At 35.6% G+C, this 12022-nt stretch overlaps 2 protein-coding genes across 17 annotated transcripts; both read right to left on the bottom strand.

The window, feature by feature from the left end:
• Window positions 1-5142: 5142 nt before the first annotated feature.
• Window positions 5143-6494, bottom strand: LOC147510067 (ABC transporter G family member 36-like). 2 transcript variants are annotated; one of them, XM_086602127.1, is made up of 5 exons: window positions 6180-6494; window positions 6034-6087; window positions 5743-5990; window positions 5441-5624; window positions 5143-5356 (listed from the first exon to the last, which is right to left on the bottom strand). In XM_086602127.1, the coding sequence occupies exons 1-4, from the start codon at window positions 6223-6225 to the stop codon at window positions 5598-5600; spliced, it is 375 nt and encodes a 124-aa protein (XP_086458253.1). In that variant the 5' UTR covers window positions 6226-6494; the 3' UTR covers window positions 5143-5356; window positions 5441-5597. The 2 variants fall into 2 exon arrangements, with proteins under 2 accessions (XP_086458253.1, XP_086458252.1); XM_086602126.1 differs by having other exon boundaries at window positions 5441-5628; window positions 6180-6493.
• Window positions 6495-6528: 34 nt separating this feature from the next.
• On the bottom strand, window positions 6529-11995 carry LOC147510066 (putative protein phosphatase 2C 11). Of its 15 annotated transcripts, none has more exons than XR_015218733.1 (8): window positions 11655-11995; window positions 10763-10918; window positions 9243-9415; window positions 9035-9143; window positions 8805-8929; window positions 7424-7524; window positions 7220-7326; window positions 6529-6674 (listed from the first exon to the last, which is right to left on the bottom strand). XR_015218733.1 is itself a non-coding variant. In XM_086602131.1 (6 exons), exons 1-5 carry the CDS (start codon window positions 10800-10802, stop codon window positions 7340-7342), a joined length of 357 nt encoding a protein of 118 aa, XP_086458257.1. In that variant the 5' UTR covers window positions 10803-11647; the 3' UTR covers window positions 6529-6674; window positions 7220-7339. The 15 variants fall into 15 exon arrangements, 6 of the variants coding, with proteins under 6 accessions (XP_086458257.1, XP_086458255.1, XP_086458258.1 ...); XR_015218735.1 differs by having other exon boundaries at window positions 10763-10904; XR_015218736.1 differs by lacking the exon at window positions 11655-11995 and having other exon boundaries at window positions 9030-9143; window positions 10763-11647.
• Window positions 11996-12022: the final 27 nt, after the last annotated feature.

Genomic DNA, 12022 nt, shown 5'->3' with positions numbered 1-12022 from the left:
ATTTTCTGTTAGTAAATGTACTTAGTAACAAAGTCTTGTTTCCTTTTCAATGATGAAAAATTGTCTAGAAGTCTCACATTAGCACTCGAATTAGGATTCATTTTTAAGAAACTTAAGATAATACGTACGCAGTAGTTTTTACATCTTCTCATGAGTATTCATGCACTGAGTATCATCGATTGTACATAGCAATAAGTTTCTAGAACCCACGGTTAGTCTACTTAAACTATCAATCCTGTGAGAATCTAACAAAAAAACCTCGATATGAGTGATTTGTGAGTAATGACACAGAGGACTAGTTTTTCCGAATAGAGAAAATCACGCGTCTAATTACTTGATCACCATCCGAACCCTAGGCGAGAATTTAGGCCTTCTTTGGATCGACATAGCTAAAAATTCTTATCTGTTACAAATTCTATCGCTAGTCACTCCATTGAACCTTTCATCAAACCTTTCACTTTCACCAAAAATTCTTTACCCATCTATTAACCCCAAATAAAAGAACCTACCTAAATGATGAGTATGAGAAATAGGATGAAATGTAGAAAAATAAAGAGAAACACTTGTCCCAAATAAAAGTTAGTTACCTGCTTCAGGAAAGAAAAATAGAATCATGTTTCTTAACACTTGAAAAAAATAAAAAATTATTATTATGAAATAAGGTTTAAGAGCAAAATAGGAAAACTCATGTAGAAACAGGAAAAGAAAACAAAGATTTCTCTAGTGTAAATATCTTGAAAACCTTATTTTCTCGTACTTGTCATTTTTGATATTCTACTTCCATTTTCTTCTACACCATCACCTAAGCCCCATAATACCTAATAAAGACCTCTAGCTTAATTAAGAGTTGGATGGTATGATAATAAGTAGTATATGTGATTGATCGACTCGGCTCCTCATTTGTCATCATCAGTATGTGAGAAGCGTGTGCTCATTTTGCGACTTTGGAGTTAGCAAAACCTGAGTGGAAAAATTATGAGTGAATTTGTGTTTCGACACATACCTATGAGAACCCATTTAGGGACACTCTCCAAAGGATCCAGAAACGGCCCTGCTTGTACATTTCAATGAAAAGTTCATTGTATGCATGTCACAGCCCGAATTTCTAAACAATTAAAAAAAATGAATATTTGAAATATAAATATCTCAAACATCACTTGGTTCAATTGTCTAAAAACCCAGGCTATGACGGGGTGGATACAACACATGTCAAAACCTAACCCACATCACAACAGGATCAACTTTACAACAAAAATCTCCAAATTCCTCAACTATCACTTTATTAAAAACTTTCTTCCATCCCAATACAAACATAAACAAACTTTAAGAATAACAATTTCCAACATCGTATTCTCATGTCATATAAAAATGTAACCTACGTTATTACATCCGTCCAATAAAAACAGACCTAAAAGAAAACTAACGAAATGCTCCAGGCAAGAATCCCAATCACACGCCGCGGTTCCACTGCCTTCCACCTATGTTCCCAAGAACACACCCACGTTGCCAAAACAAAGCAAACATGGGTCACAAATTGAATTTTGGTATGAGTAGACTAAATACATATAAACATTTCAAACTTTACTTATCCAACTAACACTTTAAATCTATCATAACCTAAACATTCGGCTTGGAAGATGTAGTTAGTCATCTCAACCGGCATAGTTTCTTCCCAAGCAAAATTTCCATTTTATTAACTTCCATTTTATTAACTCATTCTAATAACTCCTTTTAATATCTAAATAATTGAATTACACTTACCGATGTCCGCAGCTGTATAAGGGTAGGACCGCGTCCCTGCACAAAATATTATTAAGTCCTACCCTCCTGCAAAAGAAAGTTAGAACTGGTATATATAACATATGTAGATATTCTATATGTATTCAAAGGTAAACCCAAGCACGCTCGCATAAACAAATCCATTTCTCTTATCAATTAATCAATTACTTTTCTTATACACCCACCCTTTAGTACCTACTCCACGATTTGCACTTCACACATTTGCCAAATCACACATTCCTGTGTGCCTCTCTCCCACCGAATACCACAATATCATAGCCATCTCTGGGCTTTCATACACATATTTCACGACCTCTTTGGGCACAAAACTTCGGTCATTCATGGCACATTCAATGAATACCTTAGGTCATTCCCCCACATTCAAGGAATACCTATCATATCACTAACGGGCCATTCATGGCACATTCAATGAATGCCCCGGGTCATTCCCCGCCACATTCAAGGAATACCCAATCCTACATTCCCGTATTACACTCAAGGAATACAACTAACCCGCATGGCCTAATACCTTAGTTCCTCTTTAGGGCAAATAACTACAATCGGTCATTCATGGCACATTCAATGAATACCCGGGTCATTCATGGCACATTCAATGAATACCCTTATATAGCACTAACGGGCCATTTATGGCACATTCAATAAATGCCCACCTAACATATGACTTCATGGGTCATAAATTCAATTCAAAACTTGAAGTGGAGAGTTCTAAGGGGTGCGGTAAGTTTTGTTTACGCATTATTGAACTTTATTTCATAAATTATTTCAGAGAACGAAAGAGTATCTTTATTCCTGTATTGTTTATTTACGCGTTATTAATTTCAGGGATGTCTTAGTGTCATAACGTTGCATATCATAAAATACTGCAAAATCACATAGTAGTTAATACACATACACACGTATATATAGAGGTCTTAGCCTAAAGTCAAGTATGCTAATAGCCCTCTAGACCTATCTTAATAACCCAAATCATAATCCGAGTTAAAAGGTCAAATTGGGTCAACTGGTCAAAGTCAACCCTGGTCAACGGTCAAAGGTCAACACCTCATGGTCAAGGTCAAACTCAACATGTCATGGTCAAAGTCAAACTGTCATCGTCAAAGTCAAAGGTGAAAGTCAACCGTCCATGGTCAAAGGTCAAAGTCAAACTGTCCTAGTCAAAGTCAACATGTCATGGTCAAAGTCAACATGTCCTGGTCAAAATCAAAGTCGACCGAAGGGTCAATGGCCCGATCCACCCGGATCTCAAACCGCTTTATCTAAAGACCCGGGTTCAATAACTTAAGCCTTAAAGGCCCATACACTAACACTAAAACTGGTCCCAAAACTTAATTAAAATCGGGCCCAAACAAAACTAAAAGATTTCGGCCCAATCAAACCAACCCAAAGCCCAACCATCTAAACCGGCCCAAAGCCTAAACCCGAAATTTACTGTTCATCATCTTCTCACCACCAACAGCCACCCAAAATCGACCACCACCAAGCTCTAATCGACCACCCACTTTGACCACACGATTTCACTCCCCATAACAATCCCTACAACTTTAACAAACACACATTTCTCAAATCATTCAATCCTAACTTCATCAAATCTAGATCTAAAAACCTTACCGCCGCCATTAATGGCTTCCACCACCATTCAATGACCCCATCCACATTCCAACATACAAACATACCTCAACAACCCACAACATCAACCAAAAAGCGGTTCAAACACAAAATAAATACAAAATCTCAAAATCTTCAATACCGTAATGAATGGCAAGTGCGCCATTAACGATGTCTTGAGCTTTATGCATTTCGTCCAATCACCGACACCCACCAAGCAAACAACAATAAAAGGGTCGTCCCAATTCGAGGTCGCCTCCATTACGCTGTTAAATGCTTCGACAGAGGTTCACCATCCCACCTAATTTCAACCAATCAACCAAGATAACAACCCCTTAATTCCGACATCAACCAACATCGGCGGTATACCTATTATACGGTTCAAGCCATATGCCCGGACAATTCTTCTCTTTCGGTTTGCGCGGACATTAATTCACATAACAGAGTTTATTGATTCAACAAACTTCAATATTTAAGAAAACCATATATAACATTTAACTAGTTCAACATTAGGCACCGACAAGAAAAACTAGCGTAAGAAGAATAAAATGTAACAAAAACGGGCGAAACTCCGAGAGTAAAGTCTTTTTCTTTGTTTTATGATGAATTAGATTAAGAAAAATATATAACTACTCACCTTTTAGCTCTCTCGATTATTATACCTATCGGAAAAACTTCTTTTCTCACCACAAGAAAACTTTTTTTTTTTTTTTTTTTCTAAAACCCTCATTGTTTTTTCCCAAAAAACTTTTACGGAGAAAACCTTAAAAAATAAGGACAACCACCCTTATCTATTTACCTACGGGGCTTTTATCCTTATCTGATAGTTATCATCTATCCATTATCTATTTTCATTATTATTATTATTTATTATTATTATTATTATTTTTTATACTAGGAAAACAAAAGAAAAAGCCGGGGTGTTATAATGCATGTTCATATGTAGATGTTCTAATTATTGTATGCATATTAACTTGAGTTTCAAAAGAATGAATCCTCGTTCCCCACTAAGGAGATGTATAGATATATGAGATCAATTTAGGAAACAAGCTTTTGTTACTAAGTCATTGTAGTATAGATGAAGTTTGTGAGTATCTTCTCTGGAAAACTCTCACGAGGCTATAACTCGTCCACTAGGGAATTCTTAGTGGTTTAAGACCTTGTTGCATACGGTCAATGCAACCGCACTTTGCGAAACGAGAATTAGCTTAGGACTGCACAGTTTTGGCCACTTATCTGTTTTAATGTCTCTTCTTTGCTTGAGGACAACACTACACCATAATAGGACATTAGTAACGGATGCACATCCGTTACAAAAAATATTAGTAACGGTTATCTTGCGTTTACACAAATGCGTGACAAATGAACAGTAACAGATATTAGTAACGGATAGTATCCGTTAGGAAATTTACTAACGATTCATAAGTGTTACTAAAATTAATTTCAACAACACATATCAACCGTTACAATTAATTAGTAACAGTTATTAATTTAGATAAGGATTCGTTCCCAACACATAGAAGGGTTGGTAATTACCCCTTTCCAACGTTTGCTTTTCCGTTACTAGAACTGTTTGGTTAAAATATTTCTAACGGTTTTGTATCCGTTACTAATACTTTTTCGTTTTTTTTTTAAAAAGAAAATTGAATTTCCTGGCCCTTTTTTTTGTCAGCCCACCTAGAATGCTACAACACAATCTTTTACAAGCACCACATGCAACCTTTTCACTCTACAATATATTAAAAAAATTCTTCTATTCATCCATAAAACTAACAATCTTTACCATACATATATACGATTTCCAATTAACATAGCCCAATCACAAATACAACATATGCAAAAGAAGACTATAAAATAGAGCTCCCATATATATACCACCATCTGCTACATCATCACAAGACATTTCTGTACACAGTAAGAGTGTCGATGTGTTGAATGCCATTATGGTAAGCTGCAACATGAATAATAAAAAAAAAATCAGTAAGAGATCAACAGGTATTGAGCAAGATTTTCTATCTTGAAACATGAAACTCACTTATGTCAATTTGAAGATGTACACAAAACTGTTCCTCTTCATCCTCAAATATTCTCTTGCGATGCAAGCTTTTAAGAGTTCCTTCCTTCTTGTTAAACCCCAAACTTCTTCATTGTCAAAGTTGCATGATGGCTCTTGCTCTTGTCATCCTCAAATACTATTTCTGATCTTTCTTTGAGGTCACCTAGCTATCATACAAACAAAAGTTCAATCTCAACCCCAGTCTTTCTAAAAGACTCACATGGGATAATAGCAAATGGAAAATAAAGAAAAAGTAGGGTAGTTTTCTGAATGAAACTTACTTTTGCAAAAAAGTCAGCAACTCCTTTTCTGTCAGGACATTGGAAGCCCATCAATCCAAAGAATTCAAGTACATTCTCACGTGGACCCTGGTACACAATCTGACCATCTGAGATTAGAATAATCTCATTAAAAAGGTCACAAGTCTCTAGAGCTGGTTGAAGGAGCGAGATGACGGCAGTCCCTTGGAGAATATGGATGGTTTGCCTCAAAGCATTCACTATCTGGAAAGTTGTTGAACTGTCCAAACCTGTAGATATTTCATCCATGAACAATGCCTTTGCTGTCCAAACCTATAGATATTTCATCCATGAACAATGCCTTTGCTGCTCCAGCAAGCATTTCCCCTATAAAACATTAGGCAATAGGGCCTAGAATAAATGGTTCAAAGGTAAGTCATATGAATGGAATTCTAACTACACATCAGACTATGTTCTACCTATCGTGACTCGCTTCATTTGTCCACCAGAGATACCTCTCAACATATCATTTCCCACCAAGGTATCAGCACATACATCCAATCCCAAAATCTGAAGTTTTCAATCATTTCAGAAAACAAAACGCTATATCTTAATCTAGTACTTCTCAACATATTATTTATATTGTCAAGAATATAATTATTTATATTGTCAACATTTTAATCTAGGCTCATACGTACCAAATTAAATTCCTTACACAAGGCAGGCGGCGAAAATGCCAGGTACAAATCCATGCAATATTTTGTTTTATTTGTGGAAGGTAGTAGTTAGGTCTTACCCGAAAGTACCATTTGAAATGGGGAAAGAAATCCCTCAGCACCAGCAACTTTTTACCTAGCACTAGCAATGGATGGAAGGCGAGAACCCAAAATTGATGCATAACGATAGACAGTGCTTAGGATTCTTGTGTGCTCAATCTGGCTATGCAAATCATTTAGCCAAGCATATGTTGTTACCTACAGAAGGAAAGAGAAACAAACATAAGACAATGACGAAAGTAATATCTCGGATTTGACAATTCAGCTAGTCGGCCCAAATTCTATGCTTACTCAGAAGTATAATGCTTCTGCTCATATATGAGGAAATAAGAAATAATAGTAATACATAAAGTCTAGAAGAATGGAAGTCCCAGTACAGAAAGCGCAAGTCATCTACTGAAGCAGCTGAAATGGTAGGCACCAAATCTGCTCCATTTACAACAGAAGTAATAAAGTGTTTGCCCGACTCTGCCAGATCCCATGTCATACAAATGCAAGCAGCTGCTAAGTTAAAATCTAATCAGTTATGAAGATGGTGAGAAAGTTGTTTCCAACAAACAACTTTATAGAGAGTGAGCTTCGATCTAAATTAAATCTAGAACAGAGCAAACTTTTTTCTTGGTTTTGTTTTGTTTGAAAGCTGTTGCAACTGGGACATGAAAAAAAAGCAAAAAAAGAAACAATAAAATAGTGTCTGGAACAATTATTACAAGTCAAACATATATTACACAACGTACACATACCTGGAGAAAATGCAACACACGTAGCCACTGAGAAATCCCGTTGCTCCCTTAATGCATATGTTAGAAGTGCTGCAGTGCCTCCGCCTAGCTAATGAGTGTCCAACGATCTAAAAGAATCCATCAAAGAAATTGTCTGTCAAAGTATACCTTTTCGAACAACTGAAAAATTGAAAAGAACCTACAGCAGAACTTTAAATTTAAAACCTTAAGCTACGGGCGGGATAAAGTTTCTTTAGGGTGGGAAATCCAGAACAAGTTATATCCCAGCTGCCACCATCTGTACATCCAGGCTTGGTACCAGAAGCCTAGGGCAGTTAACAAACCAAGGAAAAAGATTATATCTGGGACTTGGTATATTTGGGATACAGAAAAATTAAAAAGAGTTGGACATAAACATTGAGCGTTTGCTGCATTTATTTATTCAGTTTGAACAACATGCTATCATGGGGTAACTAACAAGTAACAAGAGTCTTCCGACAATCGTTATCTATATTTTAATAGATGGGAATTTCATTATGAAACTTTCGATTTTAATAACAATATAAAAATCCCACCAACCCATGTTCTCCAATAACAGACCAACATAAAAGAGACACATGCACATCGTTTTACCCACAAATACCTATGTGACATGTTTATATATATTCCAAAGTCACCATGATAGTTCTGCATTCATCCGCAATCTTTGTATATTGCTAGAAGTACCATCAAGAATACAATGTATAGATTGAATACTATATATATTGGATGATAGCCCTCTCCATGTATGCACTCTGTCTGATCCTACACATTGAATAGTCAGACCTTGAAATATATACAAAGGAGTGATTTGCAAGAGTGCATGCAAAAAGTGTACAATAACAGTCCACACCACAGTTCAATTGAAAGATGACTGACATTCATGTATAGTAATGTGTATTGAGGGTTGACAACCCATACCAAGCATCCCCAACAGACATAAATGCCAGGCCGATGGATGTGCAATATCTGTTGCATTCCAACTTCCCACCAAAAGAACTGTCAAACATATACCACCATCAATGTCGAGTCACCAAATAGAGAGTCAGCAACCTGCCTATTCTCAAGGACTGACACTTGTTAATGTGGAGGACTAAACTATTTCACCAATTTAAGACTTTTAGAGAGCATACTTTCCATAAGCAATCCCATTTCTATGTTAATCCAGTGCTACCACATACCAAACAAATGACACAAATAGAGGACTGAATTGTATTACCATAAATAGTACTTCAAAAAATTTAACAGAATCGGGTAAAAGCACTGACCTCACCACAATAAAAATTGATGAGTTAACCACGGAAAAACATAATTTGGCTATAGAAAAAAAAAAAAAAAAAATACCAACATCAAATACCAACATGAGACTGGATACTTACACAGTATTTGAATATAAAAGAACCCTATGCGACAAGGCAACAACATCAACTACCAAAACTAATCAACAGGAGACAAGGCAAGTTTGAACACTATCAACTACCCAAAGTTGTAACAATATGAATAGCTTATAACACATGTTTACAAGAGCATCACATGTTAATAAGATTGTGCCAATTTTAATAGTTACCTCACCCTTCCTTGATATCACACAATGATAGTCACCAGCATTTGCGACAACAACATGGTTGTTTGGAACAATTGCAATACAAGTTGTGCTTCTAGAAGTTGGCCCAGAGAAATCTGAGTGGGAACCTACAAAGTTTATTAAAAAGCCTAGTAATTAAAGAACAAAGGTGTGGCAACCAAGGAATAAAAACCTCGCAGATCTCACTTCAACAAGTTTAATAGTTACCTCACCTTTCACTACCCCACATACAATCCCCCCCTTGGAACTGCCATTGCCAATGCATGTGATAGACTCCACCAATTCATCAAAATATAGACGCTAAATTACCATATGGCACATCTACACATTAGCAAAAAAAAAAAAAAAAAAACTAGCATAACATTGATTCTACATTCAAAAAAAAAATGACAAGCATCACAGCCATAATACCACCATTACCTTGATATATTAACCACCGGCCCAACATGTTGTATACACATATATACTTTGTTTAGAAAGAGACGTCCAAGAGACCCCCTCCTTCCTCCTTTGTTTGGGCTTGAACCGGGCAATGCAAAAACTTTCTTACGTTTGCATTGGCAGAGTAAGATAGGGTAAATATACTCACAACCCTTGTCAATGAAAATAACATTTTTTTCTCAAGCACATGGATATTCATTCAATAATTTTATATTTCCTAGATAAACAATTATAAGAAATTAGGTATGCGAGGCGTAACAAATTAAGTTTTAAATCATAAAAGAAGACGAGATAGAATTGGAAATTAACAACATGTAGAAGCCAATTTGAAGTAACTAAGTGGTAAACATGCCAATGAAACAATAAGCCTTGAACCATCGATCCAATTTGGTAAGTGATAGGCAACAAGGCAAATAAAACAACAAAGATGAGACTAAAAGCTAAAATCGAAGCTACAAGATGCATATGCGCAATCATGCTATACTATATATATTACTACTATCTATCCACTTTCAAGATGGACCAACTATTTAGTAAAGACCATAAACCGACCAAGCGGTGCATACTAATACTACAAACAAAAATCATTTCAAACAAAGCAATCGACCAAGTTCTAACATAAAAGACTAATCTAACACAAATCGTTATAACCATGAATGGCATAGCTTCTATTAATGATGACTAAGAAATAAAAAATTGCTTATAGAGGCCGACTATGTTCCAAACTTATTTAGTTACCAATTCCCAACCCATAGTTGCACACAGAAAATGGGAACTAATAGTAAGCCCCTCCATAGAAAGAAACAAATTTGTGAATCACTCCTCACATGGCCCATTCTCCTTTGCATAGTTGAATATAAAAAAGTTGAGTATATGAAATGACCAGTTAGCATAAACCATTTTACTATTAGCATAAACCAATTTTTTGTTGAATCAGTTTGTATATGTGAGCGGGCACCCAAGTTTTACTGTTGCAATGGTCTAATGGATCACTTCAAACCATAGTTGAAAAGAAAAGGCATTCTCAATTTTTACACAACAAGAATCAGCAGTAAAGATGAAGTAAATCATGATTTTCTGACTTCAAGCAACCATAAGCTGAAATGCCCATCTGAAGGGAGAAATATCAAAGCAACCACTGTTTGCAGCACCAAAATAAAAGTAAGGCAACTACCTTTTATACAAATGCACTGAGGTTCACTATGAGCACCTCCTAGCTTACTTACCGTTAACAGAGCCTCCTCATTTGTTTCCCCTTCTTAATTTAGCAAGAGTTAAATAAATAAACTATCTTGACAATGACACTTATAACTCTACCCATTACCCCTATAACTACCCTCTATAATATGCTCGTTGCTTTTAAAAAACATTATTATTCTGTACAAACAGAATGAACACTTCACTCTCTGAAATACAATTGAGAAATACAAAAACATCATGAAAAGATATGAGAAAAGAGGATAGGATTCTAATAAAAACATTTACATATAAAAGAGTACCTTTGCAATTTCCATCCATCTCAGAGGCATTCAAGTTCATCTCAGAATCAACTTGACTATCTGCTACATCAGATGGGTATGCAACTTTCGATTTGGGAGAGATATTAACGTTTTCCACAAAAGCAGGACCACCCAAATGCAACTTTAGTACAAAAGCTGTATATCAAAAAAAAAAATAACAGCTTATCAAAGTGAATTAACTAATGTCTTAAATTTTTCACTGCAATTCTACCACACTCCTTCACTTCTAACTTTACCAACAGTTTGACATTGCAAAATTTAGAAATCAGTACAAAAGGGCATTCATTTAGTCATGGCTACTTGGGACAAGAAAACTTTAGGTTTGAAACCTCTATCAGTGGGGCTTCAAGGTAGGCCATGAATTAACAAGTAAAGAAAAATCAAACCCTACAATTCCCACACATTAATATACCTCAACAAATTGCTATAAACCAACAAGAGATAAAATAGAGTTCAAACACTTTACATATTTCCATAAACAAAAAAGATAAATCAAGAAAGTTATTTTCCTTGCCCTATATAATCCTAAAGTTTGGAGTGACATAAAAATGGAAATTTGCATGAAAGGGGTAAAATCAAACTAACCTAAAAAAATAACCCAAACCTAAAAAAACAAAAAAAAAATTTTTTTAAAAAAAAAGGTCCTCATTTTAACTTTTACAAACAATATTATCAAAAACCAAAATCCCTAATTTATCAAAATCAAGCAATAAAACAATGTCAATCCGTAAATAGAACTCCCGTGAAGGGGGATAATTTGGAGATGTATAGAACCATGACTCAGCAAATATATCTTATTAATCACGAATTGAAAAGGGAGAAATCGAGGAAGACAACGAGGAAGAAATCAGAGAGGAAGATGATTACTTACCGTGGCAGTCGCGGCGGCAACCCTTTGCTTCTTTTTGCTTATGTTTTCTCTTAGATAAGGTCTTAAGGGCAGTTGACCTAACGAGCGCGAGCTGAAAATAATCCCGCTTAAATTTTCGCCTTTTTTTATTTAGTCCGATATTGCTATTTGTTTTGTTTTTTAACAGTGGTAACACTTACGTATCCGTTAGTTAATAACTGATAAAGGTCACAAAATTATTCAACTAATTTACTAACGGTTACATGACTTAGTAACGGAATACTAACTGTCATTAAATTACTAACGGCTGAGTAAGTGTTACAAATGAAAAAATGCAATTGTTAGAAATTCCTTCATATGGTGTAGTGCAAGCAAATTGCTGTTTGGGG

Source organism: Coptis chinensis, chromosome 3 (assembly GCF_015680905.1).
Source record: "Coptis chinensis isolate HL-2020 chromosome 3, ASM1568090v1, whole genome shotgun sequence".
Classification (NCBI taxonomy): Eukaryota; Viridiplantae; Streptophyta; class Magnoliopsida; order Ranunculales; family Ranunculaceae; genus Coptis; species Coptis chinensis.
This window is presented reverse-complemented; position numbering and strand designations above follow the sequence as displayed.